The 17,561-nt window shown below is 42.7% G+C and overlaps 1 protein-coding gene across 9 annotated transcripts in view; it reads right to left on the bottom strand.

Annotated features, from left to right (window-relative positions):
- Positions 1–17,561, bottom strand: part of garnl3 (GTPase activating Rap/RanGAP domain like 3) — a 73,471-nt gene that overhangs the window by 1,830 nt on the left and 54,080 nt on the right. For 5 of the 9 annotated variants that reach the window (XM_037117601.1, XM_037117602.1, XM_037117599.1 and 2 more), the window contains 16 exons: positions 17,276–17,382; positions 17,070–17,185; positions 16,540–16,662; positions 12,996–13,070; positions 12,639–12,753; positions 12,469–12,495; positions 11,951–12,055; positions 11,047–11,163; positions 9,675–9,841; positions 8,989–9,147; positions 8,606–8,672; positions 8,237–8,344; positions 6,089–6,207; positions 5,413–5,548; positions 3,328–3,387; positions 134–352 (listed from right to left, as the gene is read on the bottom strand). In XM_037117601.1, coding sequence (XP_036973496.1) covers positions 134–352; positions 3,328–3,387; positions 5,413–5,548; positions 6,089–6,207; positions 8,237–8,344; positions 8,606–8,672; positions 8,989–9,147; positions 9,675–9,841; positions 11,047–11,163; positions 11,951–12,055; positions 12,469–12,495; positions 12,639–12,753; positions 12,996–13,070; positions 16,540–16,662; positions 17,070–17,185; positions 17,276–17,382 — 1,820 coding nt within the window. The remainder of the gene's footprint in view (positions 1–133; positions 353–3,327; positions 3,388–5,412; positions 5,549–6,088; positions 6,208–8,236; positions 8,345–8,605; positions 8,673–8,988; positions 9,148–9,674; positions 9,842–11,046; positions 11,164–11,950; positions 12,056–12,468; positions 12,496–12,638; positions 12,754–12,995; positions 13,071–16,539; positions 16,663–17,069; positions 17,186–17,275; positions 17,383–17,561) is intronic. The other 4 variants (XM_037117604.1, XM_037117603.1, XM_037117607.1 and 1 more) reach the window with 3 other exon arrangements.

The following is a 17,561-nucleotide window of genomic DNA, read 5'->3' as shown; positions in this document are numbered from 1 at the left end:
TTAGCTTGCCAACTTCAGCTGATATCTCTGCGACGTGATACACGAATGGATTCAAAAAAACATCAAAACTGTTGAATATTCATTTAATGTTTGGATGTTTTTAAACCAGAAATATAGATAAATGTGTTTTTACCGAGCAGCTCCTTCCGTGTGCGGCTGGCTATCTCTTTAATCTCCATGCGGGACAGGGAAAGCGAGTGCGTGGCGGAGATGAGGGGAGTCGGCGGTACCATGGCGGGGGCCGGCGTCGTCAGCACCTTGTTGACCAGAGGCGACTTGAGGGGCCTTTCGATGCTGCGGCCGACCAAGTTACACAGAGGGATCTTGAACATGTGCTTACACGCCGCTTCACCTGGGAGGAAGAAACGGATGAAAACAGGAGAGCGGCGGGCAAAATCAGAAAGGAGGAAGGAGGCAGGTGACAAGAGAAAATATGGAACAGGGAAATTAACAGAGCAAAGACAGGAAAGAATGTCGGAAAAGAGACACATATAAAGGCAGAAGAAATGTGTGGCAGTTAATGAGACATGTTTGAAACTCCCGGTCTGATGCATTACAGCGTTTCTGCATGTTTTAGCTCAGAGCTACAAGAATGCATATGTATTGAAAGCATGCTGTTTCCACGCAGCCATGGAAAATTGTGTCATTATAACTGCTTTTTAAAAAAATCCAAATTACACGACTGTTGCATGGCAATACTGCTGTGACTTTCTGTTGAAATAGAGGAATAGCTTGATGTTTTGGGAAACATTTTTATTTGACATCTTACCCACAGCTGGATGAGAAGATTGACACCACTCTCATGTCTGTCTGGTAAACAGGTGGTTAGCTTAGCATAGCATGAATACAGGTAGCATGGGGAAACAGCTAGCCTGGCTCAAATCCACCTAGTAGCACGTCTAAAGCTCAGTAAATAATGTTATATCTCCATTTTTTAAACTGTGCAAAAGAACAAAGTGTGAAAATGTGTTGGATAGCTGTTTCATAGTTCCACCACAATTCACAACTTGAGAAAATGTTTAAAAATGTACTTATTTTTTTAAACTGAAATCTTTTTTATTGTGCAACAGATGGAAATTTTTTTCTTCCAGATGGTGAGAAGAGTCTTGACATCTGTGACTCTCATGCAGCTAATGCTGATTCATGACAGGCAAAAAACTGGGATTTACTGTACCTGCTGCTTCTCTATGCTACGCTAAACTAACCGTCTGCTGCTTTCGTAAATATCTTCATATATTCTGGGGAGACATGAGAGAAGTATCGATCTCCTCTGTAATCTCTGGCAAAGAACGCGAATGAGCATATTTCCCAAGATGTCAAACTCTTCCTCTGGGACCCTCTCAGTGGTGCATTCAAGGACCCTTTATGATTATTTGGCATACTGAAGCATTGTTCTCTTGTTTTGTGTTGTGAGAAAAATCAACGTCACAACACTCATAACAGCAATCAAACATAAAGAGTCCTTTAACGCACCGGTAGAGACAGTTTTCACTGCAGCTGCATTTTCTGAAAACGCTTTATCAATTATAAAGGTTAAACGGCAAAGAGTTCATTGGGATGGATAACTAATCTCAAGCAAGTTTCGAGCAAGTGAAAATTGGAAAAATTGATGCTAATGGCTGCCTTCAATGTGGAACATACCACTGTAAGCTTGAGTATCCGTGATTTGTTGTTTATGAACTAAAATATGCAAGATGACCTTCATTTCCTACTTTATATGAACCCAAATTGTAAGCAAACATACACACTCAGCCTCAGGAGGTTGATAAACTGACACAACCAAACCTCGATTCTCAAACGAAGACATTTTGATCCTAAAAATGAGTCATCCTCCCTACAGAGAGCTCATGTCATAAAAACTGCTCAGTTGTAACCAGTCGTAGGAGACCATCTATTATTCAGCAGCGACCATAAACACTTGAAGTCTGTTTGGGCCACATTAACTGGATGTTTGGAGTTTTTCAGATGGCACAATCCGCCCGCAAAGCTGCAGCGTGCCAAACGTGCAGTGCCCAGATTGAGCCATCAGGGTGCAGCATTGCAGTTCAGCAGACCTCGCTCTGCCCCGTCGAGACAGGCTGCTGGTAACATGTATGAGACTGAATTAATGTGATGATGGCTACGGCGCACAAAGGGGACCGTCTCATCCGAAATGTCAGCGGTTGAGAGGTGAGTAAAGAGCCACGGAGAAAAATAGAGGGTCACGGCTGATGTTTGACAGGTACACCGTGTTAGTGTTGTTACAGATCCTCCTCTGTACCTGCGCTGTCACACAGCAACGAGAAAAAAAAAACAATGGAAGTAAACCAAAATGCAGGAAAAGCATGCAGTTATTTGGAATATATAGCCGCAGATATCAATATATTCCACATGCGTTTCTGGACCAGGGGAAGTGTCACACTCCGTCGCACTGGCACATGAGTTAGATCTAAATATTAGGGTTTCGAGCACTCATTGAGGTCCAATTCTCCAGAGCTGCTTTGCTGCAGGTTATTTGCCGTGTGTTTAAGCCAGTGGAGGGAGGTGGTGGCAGCGGCAGCGGCGGCGGCGGCGGCGGCCAGCAGCCACATCAGTAACAGCATCTTGTTCACATTACTGATGCGATTACATCAGATGAAACCCTCCCCGAGGAGCAGATACGGCAGGCGCACAGGCAGTTAGAGGATGGGATTTTTGTCAGCGCCCCTTCCACCTTTCTACCCCTCCCTCCCTTCCTCAGCCCCACTCCTTTAGGCTGCTGTACACCGTTTCCCCCCCACCCTCGCCCTCAGATTGTTTGGACTACCACTTTGGATCGAAGGGAGGGCTGACAAAAGTCTCCATGGTGACAGTGCAATCTGTAAATCATGCTGCGGCAGACGTGTCTTCTCCTTCCCTCTTTCCCTTTTTCTCCCTCCTTCTCTCCCAACCTCCTGCTTGTACACAACCCCTCCCGTTTTCTCCCTCATGCATACCTTCCCTGCGTCTCCTCCACTCCTTCCCCCGTAATTTAAAAGACCCTCCGTCGTGATCGACGTTATCTCAACTTGCCTCACTTTTTTTTTTTTTTTTTTACTTTGCACCCTCTCACCTTTACCCCCCCCCGCGCCCCCCCCCCCCACACACTCTCTTCACACTAATGCTTTAATTAGTTGAGACAGAAGGGGGGAGGGGATGGCGAAGACATAATGTTCACTTAACATTCAATCAACGTTCAAGTCAACATGCCGCCTCGGAGCTGAAAAAGGGTGATACACTCTGGGAGCATGTGCATGTTAGTGGAGCGGCATTATGAGCGATTTTTTTTTTCATGAACTGAGGACGAGTTGTGGGAGAGTCCTGCAGTACCTTCGGCATCCTTAGACATGTACAGGGAAAGCTTGGTACCATAGGGGATCCGTATAGAATCTGAACCAGGGATGAAGAAGAGGGTTACACAAACTGAACACACAAAGTCACATACATTTAGGCACACACAGTAGGTGCAGAATCATATGCATAACCAGCTAAAAACAGGAAAGAAAATGAGAATCCCTCGGAGGGAAATGATTACCCGAACAGACTAAAAGCATAAAGCCCCGACCTCGACTAATTGCAGCGGTGACAGCCAAACCTTCCTGCCTGTTAGCCTTAATGGGACCTGTAAATACCTGCTCCCCCTCAGGAAAACACAGAAAGTCTGTCTTGATGCCGCACACAACAAGGACATTTGAATAATTGTTTTCCTCAACCCTTGTCCTTCACAATTACACGGATTCATCTGAGGAGGACTTTGTGTCCCTTTTAGCGGCTACAAAGTCTAATGAAAGAGCGAGAAGCTGACATTGATCCATCAGTGTGTCGCTTGCGCTGAATGACAAACCTGTATAACATTAGCAACAGCTGTGGATCACCAATTTGTCCCATTTTGCGGACAGCTGTATCAATCTGGAAGAGGTCAGTTGGCTCCGAATGGTCAAATACTCAATGAAAGACGGTGGAGGGAGGTAAAGTGGGTTGGAGGTTGGGAGGGAGGGGCTCGTATTGATCCTCAATCATCTTTGAAAGCATTCTCTGCCTCCTCGGACGCACATTATGTCCCTTCAATAGCAGTGGTGGCGGGAGGTCTGTGGGTGATTAGTCTGTTCCTCTTTTTGTGATTTGTAAGAACTTTAACAATGCTTTTCTCAGCTTAATCTCTATTTCCAAGCTGTCTCTGTCAAGTATATTTATTTGGAGCCATCACTCCTACATTTTCGGTCTGTTGTGTCGCCTACTACTGTGTGGTGATTTGGGTTTCCCTTCAGTTTTTTCATTTATTTCACCTGCAGCTTACACGTTGACGTAATCATGACGTCAGCACTTATAGGCTCTTTATGTGGTGAATTTTTTTTTTAGATCAGTGTGTTCAAGGATGCTCCAAAATCAGAGAGTTGGCTGCTAAAAAACAAGAAGCAAGGCGATATTCTATAATCAACAATAAATGAATGAATATAGTGTGCCATAAAGCTCCACTATTCTGCTAAAACTAATAAAAACACACTGCTTTGTTCGAAATGATTATTCATTACAAGTTGTTGTTCTGTTTGTTCTGCTGCTATAAATGTTCACTAAAGCACAACATTTGTTTTAATCCACCAGTGAAAATAGTCCCTGAAAAATGCTCTATAATGCTTTATAATTTAAATGTGCAAAACAATGTTCTACCATGTTCTGGCTCGATTGACCTCTCTGTTAGATATTCCGATGACATTACTCACCAAAGCTACTGCATAAACTCAGAGGGTCTTTGAACGCACCGGCAGGAAAGCAGTAACAGTGACGATAAACGAATGACTCCAACTTTGATTTCCGCTTTTTCAGCGATGAATATTTAATGTTATATAGAAATACTTAATTATAAATAAGTATAAAATATACATATTTTTATTCAAATTAAATAAACATGATTATTTCTCTTATTATTAATCAGAGCAAATGGCTGCCTGGCTGGAGATTAACCAGATATCTTTTCAGCTATCGTGTAAAGTTTAAAACACTATTTGGAGGTGATTAGCTTAGGTCTTTCTAAAGATTCAGTGTTAGTATTAGTATCAGTACATTAGTTAAAGCAGAAAGAAAAGGCGCTTTGGAAAGGTGACTTTCTGAACATCTGTATCCCATCAATTCTCATAACTGTCACAAGACTAAATTATGTGAGAAAGGATGAGGTAATATTGACGGGAGAGATTAATGCAATTAAATCTCACATCACTGTGAGAGAGGAAGAACTCTGGAGGCTGCGGCTTCAATGAATCGCTCCTGCACGTTTATGTAAATGGATCCGGGAGCTCTGGGCGAACGCAGCAGCATCCAAAGTCAAACAGGTCTGCAGGCAACACTGACATTTGAAAACCTTTCATAACGAAGCACCAAGACCAACATCCTGTGGTGCGTTCACTGTGCGGGGCTTACCATCACCGAGCGGCGAGGGGAACACGGGCATCTCGTAGCCGGTGGGCGTCTGCGGGGAACTCTGGGAACTGGTGTCTCTCGAACTGCAGTTGGAGGCTGAGCTCACCGGAGCCGACGAAACAAAGTAGATGTCCGACTGTCGGTGGAAAACAGAGGGACATGGAGAGGAAATGAGATCGGTACAGAGACACCGGTAACATGTAAATAGTAAGAGGGAAAAAGCGGTGAGGAGGATGGATGAAACATGGAAGGAAAACAGAAAACAAAGAGATGGAATGAGGTGGAGAATCATTTCTTTCTTTTTTTTTCTCCAGGTACACTGTGGTCTGTTTGAAGTTATCTATGAGAACATGAGTGGAGTATTGCTCTGTAGCCATGCAGATTGCCAGCCATATTTCCCACCAGGGTAATAAAGATTGATTGAAATGAGAGAGCTGAGACAGCTACTTCTATAACGCAGAATGGGCCCTGCACACACTCACAAGCTGAGAGGGCTCCTGCTGTAGTGAAACCAAGTGTGTGGCAGGTGCAGACAAAATGCATTTCTACTGACTACCTATGTTTTACCTTTACCTTACAAAGTTATGGATGTAAAAGAGAAATAAAGTAAATGTGTAGTGTCTATTATTGATAAAAACATGTACATGATACTGCGTTGGCTGTCAGTCATACTGACCCGTGAAGCGGCCAACTGTAGCTCCGGGACCACCGCTGTGTACACAAGGTTCCCATTGACCACCAGTCTGATCTCAATAGAGTCCGTTGTGAAGGCCAGGATGTAAGGAAACGCACAAACTGCAAAGACAACGTGAGCAAACGATCAACATGGGACATAAAGGAAACAACAACCCCTCCCCTGTGAAAATGTCACTATGTTTTTCTCGCTAGCAAGAGATCGAAGTGTTTTAAAATGTGCTCAATGCCCAAGCACCACCATACGAGACGAACACTTTCACCCAGAATGGCATTTTGAAATGCCATCATTAGCTGCTTAAACATGCGGGGAAATGAGCATCGGGCTGTTTGATGTGAGACGTACAACAAGGTGAGAGTGAACTGCAGCACAGCGCTGAGGACGGGCTCGACAGGTGAGAGAAAGGTCGAGTGAAAATACCGAGTGATAATTCTCTACAATTTTTGGTACATTTGTCACATTTCAAAAACTTAAATCTGCTTTAGCTGTTTTTTTAAAAAAAAATTTTTATGGCCACTTTGGGGGCAGCGCAGCAAGCTTTCAAAACAGCACTGACTCACCGTCACCTTATAATACCAACATAGTGAACATGTTATCAGACAGCTGCTCACACACCAGCAGATGTGAAGAGTTCTGTTCACTTTCCTTTTTAGCTCTCCTTGGTATTTTTTTAGGTTCATTTTTTTTTTCCATTTTATTGAGTGTATTTTGAAAACAGTTCCATCATTAAATCATGGACCTATCTCATATCTCTTTCATAGATCTTTTTAAATATAAACACACTGTAATGCAAGCTTCAGCATATTATAGGTCGAAGCAGCCACAGCAAAAACAACAACAGTGAACAACAGGAAGGAGATGAAGAGTGAAGAGTAAAAAAAAACTTTACGAAATGCTGTCCATGACATATTCTTAATTATTTGAACCTTCTTGTAAATTCAGCAAATGTGAGAGACAAGTCATATATATTTTTTTCCTTGAGCGAAAAACACCATCTTGGTTTTATCTCGATGATGAACGTGTTGTTAGTGCCAGGTGAGAACGGACCGAGACCTGTCCACTTGTGACTGGATCGCCAAAGACTCGTGTTAATGCCAGATTTTAACTGTCTTATTGTTTATAATGATGCAGTGAACATAACACAGATCTTCCTGTTCGCCCTTGTTAACAGAGACTCCAGTCAGTTTCTCTCTCTCTTCCTCGCTTCCCCCTCTGTGAAAAACACTTTATTTCTGATCAACTGATGCTTTTTTATAGTGCATCATTATAAGGGGTGCTGCAGCCCTCTGAGCACCCCAATTTCCTGCCTGTGTCCGTGGCCGAGGAGACCAGAATAAAGACAACACAGAGCCGTTGCATTCACTGATTTTCTTAAGACGACAATGGAAGGGAAATTATTTAGTCCATTATTTACACCCTAAAGGTTATACAATAAAATAGCATGATTCAGTGGCAATAAAGCATTAGTGTATCCATTTCATCCAATATGAATCTGCTTGCTTGCAGCTTTAAAGAAAAAGGTCAATTTCTCCATTACATAAATATCTTTCAGAATTCCAATAAAGTCTTGTAACAAAAGGCTGTAACTGCTCTATAGTTTATTTTCCTGACAAATAATCATGTCTCACTAAAGTCATGTTTGCAGGTAATTGGCCAAGGTATGGAACATTGACGTAGGCTCATTGTTAATATAAAAGTATTGATTGGAGCAGCTTAACAGTTGCTTTGAAACTGAGGCTCTTCGATATGTTTCAGTTCATTTGTTTTATTACTCAGCACATTTTGTTATTGCTTGTCCAAGTGTGTGTGTGTGTGTGTGTGTGTGTGTGTGTGTGTGTGTGTGTGTGTGTGTGCGGAGAGGGGGGTACATTATAGGACGCACGGCAACCGAGAACAGCAGCATGTTTTGTTATCAACAGGGTCGGGGTTACAGCTTTAGTCCCAGTTGTGTTTGCTTTTCATCGCCTCCTGCATTAATAAAAACATCGCACACAAACACACACAAATAATCACACGGGCCAATTGGATGCTTGTGGCCACACAGAGTGTTTCCATGGCGACGGCAAGCTCCGGCCGGGCCAGCAGCATGGGCAGGGCGGGGCCTGGAGCGTTGTTGCCGTGGTTACCTACCAATAGCATTGGGCATCTGATTCCAGCTGAAGTGGAAGTCGGAGGTGTTGGACTGGATCATCGGTGTGGAGCCGTTAAACGGACAAACTTTCTTATAGTAACAAATATCTGGAAGAGGAAACAGTTTCAACTTTCAAAATAAGATATTTACTTTCTTTTTTTTTTTTTGCAGTTTTTGACTGAGAACAGCAATTGTGATTTATTGTGATAATAATTCATAATTCATCTCTTGACTCTTAATATTCTGAAGAGGTCTGTGCTATCGCTTTTATTCCAGAAAGTTGTAGTAGCACAGAAGGAACATAAAGGCTTTGACAGCAGACACAAGATACCTGCATCAAACAACATCTGAGTTTAAAGGAGACTCACAGTTGTAACACAGCAGCAGACCTGCCTCGCCGTCTTCATACACATCAATGGCTGCTACAAAATTTACCTGCAGGCACAGACGAGTCACTTCAGGGAAATCACCTCAACAAGATCCAAAGGTCACATTTGAGAACATGTTTTTGACAGATAATGTCATGTCACATACCCTCAAGGCTCTGGGTAACCATCCAGTCAAAATAAAACACAGAAGTCTACTACAGTTTCTTGCTTATTTTGGTTACTCTTTCAAAGGATTCCTGTTCTGCTCAACTTTGGCAAACAGCACATGAAAAGCTAATTTCAAAAAAAGAAAGAAAGAAAGACAGAGAGGAAACCACCAGGGTTCACATGTGTGTCCATCTATGCGTGCACGTGCTCCTCACCCTGTTGGCGTCTACATGATGTAGCCGGTAGGCATCTCCGGTGCTCTCATTGATCAGGTCAAACTGGTGTTTGTAGGCCACACAGATCATATTGTCATTTTCCCCCGTTGGCCCGTCCACCAGCGCCATCACCACCGGCGGGTCACAGAGACAGATCTCCTAATGGGTGGATGGCACATGATGACCTCAGTGCTCTGACACACAGCCTAGTTGAATTACTTTAATCGACTCATAAGCTTGTTAACTAATGTAGGCAGGACATTCATAGCTCAAGTTATGTGTTGTATATCCTGTCTGTGTGTTCAGGTTTGTTGTCGAAGTTGTGTATTTTTCAAATCAAAGTTGAGGGAATTAAAACAACCTTTAACGCCTCACTGAGCATTATGAAAGCTGAAGCTGTCGACTGTCAACGGGCCAAATACATTAACAAATGTCCTGTTGTTCTTAGCACCTGCATGCAGCTGTCTCTGTCACCTCACGCAGTATCTTCGCCTCACGTCTCTCACTTCCTACCCTGCAGCTCTCTGATTTATGAACATGTGGAGAGAAAGATTTGTAATATCTTCTTTTGATGAGAAAGCAAATTGACAAAATGTATGAAAATCATATTCTACTGTTCATTCAAGAATTCACTGTTCCGTCCACTAACTACCGTTTTATCAGCTCATGTGTTGAGTTTATCGTACCCGTATGTATTGAAACTCCTCAACTGGCGAGTCTGCCCCCGAGGCGATGGCGCTGAAGCCTTCGAAACGTGGATGTTTCCTGGTGATGAGGAGGAGTTTGTTCCTGATGGCTGCTACTATCCTCAGCTCTGAGCCGTGGTGGGTGTTGATGGAGTACAAATGACAGCCTGGGACAAAGAGGAAGAGGGGGAGGGGTGGTGGCGGTGGGGGCAGAGATAGAGAGTACATTGGACATGTGTTGTGCTGTAGGTGTTGTTCCCTGGCATCATCCCACAGATCAATGCATCCATCACAGACAGCTGGCATGACACCAGCTGCGGGTCAAATGTTGTGCGTTTGCGCTGCAAAAAAGGGCGCTCGTAAAGGTCACAATATGCCGCTTTAGGCTGAAAAAGAGAAGTAACATTTAATCTTGTCAAGCATCATATGCACTGCACTATTAAACATGTCCACCAGCTCTTGATTTGTCTGGCTGACATATTCATCTTTCTGCTCTGAAAACTGGATTTTTCTTTGATTAGAATTTATTTGTCTTTATCAGCTGTTTTCTGAGAGGGAAGCTGGAAAGGTAAACCTGTGTGTGTGTGTGTGTGTGTGTCTGTGTGTGTGAAGCAACACAACAATCACTTGTAAAGCCACATGAATGTTGAATCAGCTCTTGCTTGCTGTTGCTGTACGCATGTTGGATGGAAAGTTCCTCTGTCTACACTGACCAATGCGATATCATTTCTGAGCAAGCTTCCAGTGGATCCACAGCTTTAGCAAAAATATGTTCTAAAGCTGTTTACTGAAATTAAAGGGACTCTGTGGCTCATCTGTGTTGTGCTGGGAAGCCTGTTGTTACTTTATCTAAGCATTTCTAAGCTAACGTTTGCTACTGTCACTCTACTGTGTGTTAAACAAATCATCCACAGGCTTGTGGAGACATAGAGAGAGACAGGGAAGGTCTTGTTTTTCTCATCATGTTACAATCCGCCCACATATGGCCAATAAAAATGTGATTAATGTGTATAAATTGCTAGAAATTGTTACATGGAGCCCCGTTTTGCTTCCAGCGTGACTTCAAATAATGAGAATAACTAAATATTAACTACAATGCAACATGTAGACTCAACCTGTTGTGCTAACTAAAGAGGGAACGTTTGTCATAAATCAGGAGTATACAGGGCAAAAGTGGCCCTCGTGAGGAAACAGGGAGAGGGCAATGAAAATTGGAGGGTTTGCAAGTGTGTGGCCAGGTCGAACAGGAGGAACGCTTACAACAAGCAAAACCTGTTCGTATGTACATATGGGCAGATAGAAATAGAAATTGAGCTGAATCAAATCATCTTGCTTGTTGTGGAGGTTAATTTATCGACTCCTCGCGTTGTACCTTTAGTTTTCTCCAGTTTGTTCTCCCGGCTGTCACACTTGCCCCTGACGAGCTGCTTCTCCTCCAGTCCTCTCTTCAGCGTGCTGAGTCTGAACACATAGAGCCGAGCGTCCTTCCCTGGAAACATAAAAAGACAAAAGCCGCTTCTGTGTTGTGCACGAAGGTTACTTTTAATTTGCCATCTCCCTTTTAGCATCCTCCCACGGCCAGACAATGGTGTCGTACCGCGGGAGGATTACTAGAAGGCTTCTTAAGGCTCCTGCTCTCTCCGAGGCTTTATCAAAGCCCACACACAGTCGTGACAAATGTTTGCGCTGCCATTGCATAATCACTATCAAAACCCAGTCAACCCTGTTTGTCAATATTAGGGTTAGCTAATCATCTGCAGGGTAATTAATTACATGCTCATCTGGTTGAAGCAAACATGAGACGAACCTTACAGCTGTTTGTTGGCACACAGACACTTCTTGTGTATACTATTTGCGCTTCATTTTTTATCTGTGACTGTCTGCATATCTATCAGTTAGAGCCCACTTCACTCTCACAGCCTATCCAGTCCTGCAGGATAAACACACAAACACACACACACACACACACACACACACACACACACACACACACACACACACACAAGCTCGACAGGGATTGGTTCTCTATAGGTCAGCTTCCTTAGATCACAGCGAGCGATCAATGTGTTCACTGGGCCAATGGATGTGGGAAAGGGTAAGTATGTACTCAGACAGCACAGAGGGAGATGACAGAGGTGAAATAAGAGAGACGAAAGGGAATAATGAGAAGGGAGATGTGCTGTTAATACTGTTCTGTGGCTGCAAAAAAATAAAGGAATGCATATGAGGGGATGAGCGTCATCTTCTGTCATCTTCTTCTTCTGGTCTGAACCTACCTTTGTCAGCGCGGGTGATAAGCAGGTCCTGAGGCTCAAGAACATGCATCTGCTTCACCACCATAGTTTTGTCAAACACCTGCACCGGAGGCAGAACCTGCATCTCTGAAACACAACACAAACATCACGATAAAAATGTGGGTGCAATCTGAAAAATATGTTGCCTATTATGAGGTAAATATCTGTTTGCACTGCCTCACGCGGGGCACCATTATATTGTTAACTGTGCCGTGTGTGCTGCAGTGCACAAAATTTATGTATAAATATCATATATATATATATATATATATATATATATATATATATATATATATATATATATATATATATATATATATATATATATATATATATATATACACATATATATGTATATATATATATATATATATATATATATATATATATATATATATATATATATATATATATATAGAGAGAGAGAGAGAGAGAGAGAGAGAGAGAGAGAAAGAAAGAAAATCCTTTGAGTAAGACCGATCACACTGCGTGACACTCACCAGCATTGGGCAAAGCTGGATCAGGGCCTGAAACGTGCACAAACATCATTATCACCATCATGTTTAGCTGTCGGGCCTCAGCATACTGCTGAGCGCAAGTATTGAATGGATATGGATGGGTGGCTTTATTTTAGAGGACATAGGGAGGTATTGATCAGGAGTGACCTCACCATCCAGCAGCATGACTCCTGCTGCGTCTGTGGCAGCCAGCAGAGACTGACCCCAGGAGTCAGCGCACACGATCTCATAGGGGAATGTGCTGCAGAATGACTGGGACTCCCATGGCTGCAGCATACACGCACATACAAACATATAGACACACGTAGAGACACAGTTAGTGCACTGCAGAAGGTTCTGTGCTGAGATTTAAAATCTCTGTTTGTGTTACGTGTTTATGTGGAAAAAAAAAGGATATCAGGCTCTACATGACTCAGTGAAAAAAAGTGCATCGTTCTTTGGAAATATCTCACGTGCTTTGGCTTGTTAAGATGACAGTGTTGTGAAACGTCTCGAAAACATGCTCTCACCTCTTTTCTGCAGAGGCCCGTGGTAACAAGACTAGTCGGGGCATCTCCTCTCACGATGGTCTTCAGCTTCAGAGCCTAAAGATGAAATGGCATCAAAGATAAGACACACAACAGAGACATCTGTCAGTTCTGTGGCCGGCAGTGCTGGATGCAGAAATATATACTCAGATCATTTCTTCAAGTAAAAGCACCAATAAAACAGTGTATAAATACTCCAGTACAAGAAAAAGCAGACAGAAAATACATAAATGTCATCAGTATCTATCTATCTATCTACTTAATGTACATATAACATTATGAGAGTGTTAATACTGATGTTACAATATAGAAGCAGAATTTTACTGTTGCAGCTGCTGTAGGTAGAGTGTTGCTGTTAGCACTGACCGAATCACTGTGACATTGTGCTAACAGTAGTCACGTCCTGGTAGACAACTAGCAGCTGGGGTTAACATTTCAGATGTATTAAATCTGCAGACTTTACTATTTCTATCGTCATTTTCATCTGCAACTGTAACTTTTAAAGATGTATGATAAACATATAATACACGGTGGTCTGAACGTTTGGAGAATCTGTTGTGCTTATTCTGTTTAGTCTGTCGTTTTTCCAGCGGCTCTGATATCTACAAAGAACGGCATCTCAGACTTACTGTTAGTTTTGGGTCATGTGTATAGTCTACAGCCCGAAGTATGGTATGGAACCATCCGACATACATTTTGGATGAATATTTACACATTTTGAAATAATGTCATGAAAAAGACAATTAGTAAGTTAGAGGGTGAAGCAGGAGTTTTCTACGCAGAAGCTGTTGTAAATAAACACTGTAATTGATTCTATTTTAGTCTGGTGGTTGCCCACCGAGGGTTCGGTCGCACAATACATTTGTGGGATTGTGAGATTATAAATGTGTCAGGAAAGAAAGACAATTTCTGATACACAGCATATTTATATTCATTTAACAACCTTTTCTCTAATCCGATTTGGGTGTCGAACAGTCATTTAAGGTGAGGGGGAAATGACTCTTTGGTGTAACTGCAAACAACACACACACATCTGTAGACACAGCTTTTCTTTGATTGGGCAACAGGCTAAAAATATCAGGAGTGGGTGCCGTTTAGCTCAGTTGGTAGAGCAGGCATCCCATGTACAGAGGCTTTGTCCTCGCTGCAGCAGCCCTAGCTTTGAGTCCTGGCCTCGGGCTCTTTGCGGTGTGTCACTCCTACTCTCAGTCATCCTGTTTCATGTCGTATCTTCAGCTGTTCTATCAATAAAGGCCAAAAAACATACTTAAAAAAATAAATAAATATATATATCTATATACACACAGTGAATGGAGCTGCATTGTCGCAATGCATCTTCTGTGCTCATATGTCTTTTGAAAAGTAAGATCTTCATCTGGAAAGTAACTGTAGCTGTCATATCAATGAAGTGGTCATATACAGTGGCATGCAATAGAAATACTGTTCTTGAGTACAATGGCTTGATGGCATGTTCAACATGCACTTGATATGAACATTTCCAGAAGAGACATATAAATTATAGCCCAAGCACCGAATAAACAAGTATGTACTGCGTATGAATCATGCATTAATGTGTTACAAGGACAGCGCTTGTCTCAGCTTGATAAACTAAGCTCTCTGTATTCCATCACTGACATCTAACCACCCTCCAATTGTTTACTGGCTTATTTAGCTGCTGTTAAAATGTGGCGACAGTTTACGGAGGTGGAGAGAATCTACAAAAGTGCTGGTGACGTCAAAAAAAGTGTCATAATACATCGGATAAAAGGTGTAATTGCTTCAAATTTCAAGTGGAAAACGGGAATGCTCAAGCAGCAACCATCTGATCAGATAGAATATTTCCGATCCAAACTGCACAGTCGGGTGTTTTCATTTACATATCTGCATAAACAGGCAATCTGGAGAAAAGAATGGCTTGTCATCTCAGTGTACTGTCCATGAGAAATACACATTCTGTCCCATCAGACATCCATGGTCGTGTTTAATCTGCAGCACACAATGAGTGAACATACAGTGTCAGTTAAGTTGAGAACAAACGCCTCGTCTCTACAAAACTGGATAATCAAAGGCTTGACGCGTCTACCTTCCTTTGTTTTCACGCTTTACAGCACAACGCATCGATGCCTCTGCTTTGTGTTTACGAGCAGGGAGAGACAGGAAGGAGACAAACAAGGCAAAGAACACAAAAAGTAACACGGGAGAGAACAAGGGTAGAAAAAAATAGAGATGATAAACAGAACGGAAACAAGAGAGGAAGAATGACAATACGCGTCAAATAAGTTTCAACAGCCGAGAGGAGTGACGATGAAGGCGCAGATGACTCTCTCAGGGTTATTAATAAAAAAGAAACATTTAGATTTCTCTGTTTGAAACCTGGTTTGTGAGAGTGAAGAACAATTTATGATTCATTATAGCTGTTTAATATTTGTCTGGCCTGCAAGATTTTATTCGCAGACACATTTCTCCTGGGGCTTTAAGACACAATCAGAGATATTTAGCTCAGGTAATAAAACAGGATCACGTGCAGGATATCACATCACGGCGAGCCGCACATTTGTCCAAAAGAAGCTCAAAAACAACCTGATACCAACCTGAAACCTGAAACACTTCTTACTCTGTGTTTTCAGGCTTTGTCCCTGTGTAATTACAGTTACATCAGCACCCAGAACAGAGGTGTAATGACCATTACATCAGCCGGATAATGACTACTGGACTCAGCCGGCTCAGACACCTACTCTTATATCATCGCTCCACCCTTACCCTCCTGGAAACAAGTGTCCACCTCGCTCAACTGTCTGTCAGGATGCACAGCTCTTAAAGGACCTCAGTGTGGCACAAAGAGTCACAGCTTCCTCATAAATGAGACAAGGCAGTTTTAAAAGACGCATGTAGTCCCTCCTACCGCAGTTTCTCTATTTGGCTCATCGTTGTGTCAGAATTGAAGAAATGCACTGGTGCTGGTGGAGAACTGTGTGCGAGGCTCATGATAATGTTTCTCAGCTTGGACAGAAAATCACATTGTGGATTAAGCTCAAAAGCTTAAGTGTTCTCCACAATGAGCTGATGAAGTCTGAAATGAATACTTGCAGACACTTCTCAGCGCTGACAAAGTTAACCCCTGCTGCCTTTTTTTGTGGCTTAAAAAAATCCTTAATCTATATTTTGATATATTGTTAATATTGTCCTGAAAAGCAAGCAGAATCAGCCAAAAATAGGACAGTAAAGCGAGGCTTTATTTGTAGTAAACAAGCAAATAAAACAATGTATCTATCCCAAAATATCAGTTTTAAATAGGGGTGCTATTAGTTAAATTTTATATAAGCATTTGATTAACATGGTGGTACTGATAGTATACTCATCGACACCTTAATTAACATCTGTGTTTGTGATGGGTGTGTGCGTCTTGGTTTCACAGGTCTCTTTGTCTGGGTGTGTATCCTGGTTTCCTTGTATTTATGTGCTGAGTTCCTATTTGGCTGTTAGCACTGTGTGTGTGTGTGTGTGTGTGTGTTTATCACATCCTTACCTGCCCTATTCTGACAAATTCAGCCTGTCGTGCTTCTTCTTTCTTGCGTGCTGACTTTGGAGACTCGGGCAGCACGTCACTGAAGGACCGCCGGTTTAACATGTTCTGGGGAGAAAAAGGAACCTAAACGTGGAACACCAACACACGCACACACACACACAGAGGGAAAAAGAAAGCAGAAGGGGGTCTTAGAAACTGACCCTGGCAGGGGGTGAGAACAGCAGCAGTGAAAACTAAGTCGTGTTAGGAGCAACAGTGAAAGGATAGGGGGGGGGGGGGGGGGGCGAAAGAAACAAGAGAAATAAGAACAAAAGTGATGTGAGGAGAGAGAGCCCTGCTGAGAAAGTCAGCATTGCAGTAGTATCCAGTCGGTGTGGTGCAGTATGCAGAGGCAGACCGAGGGCTGCAGTGGAAACAGCAGAGCAGCAGTGGCTACAGTGACTGAAGTGACAAGGACGAGACAACTTGGACGGCCAAAGCATACACAAGGATAGGACCCTGCACAGCTGTAGACTGGTGGTCAGCCGTACCTTGTGCAGGTCAGGCATGAGGTCTTGGTAGAGCGAGCGGATCAGCATGTCGAGGGTCCGCTGACGCTTCTGGGCAAACGTTGGCGTCTCCAGTGTGGCTTTCTCTCCATTGATTACTGCAGGACGTGAAGTCAAGATCAGATTAGAAAAAAACTGGAAAATGATGATGATGCAACTTTATTGTCCATGTGTTGTTTTTTTCTTACATTTGACTAATAAAAAGTCCCTGAATTCTTGGTGATCAGTAAATACAGGCGGAGATGGGAGAGGGGGTCCAAACAGTGGAACGCTCTCCTCTGAAAATATCTTCAACCTGTGACAAAGAGCAGATAGATGACGTCGCTCTTACACTTAGAATGGATGACATCAGCTCGACTTCAGCAGGTGGCCAATTCTTACATATTGCACCTTACGGGGCACATATAAGGATGCCACAGAAAACAATCAGGAAGTGTTAGTAGCTGGAATTCAAGTAAGTTTTTTTAGGTTGAG

This window comes from Acanthopagrus latus, chromosome 12 (assembly GCF_904848185.1).
Source record: "Acanthopagrus latus isolate v.2019 chromosome 12, fAcaLat1.1, whole genome shotgun sequence".
Lineage (NCBI taxonomy): Eukaryota > Metazoa > Chordata > Actinopteri > Spariformes > Sparidae > Acanthopagrus > Acanthopagrus latus.
This window is presented reverse-complemented; position numbering and strand designations above follow the sequence as displayed.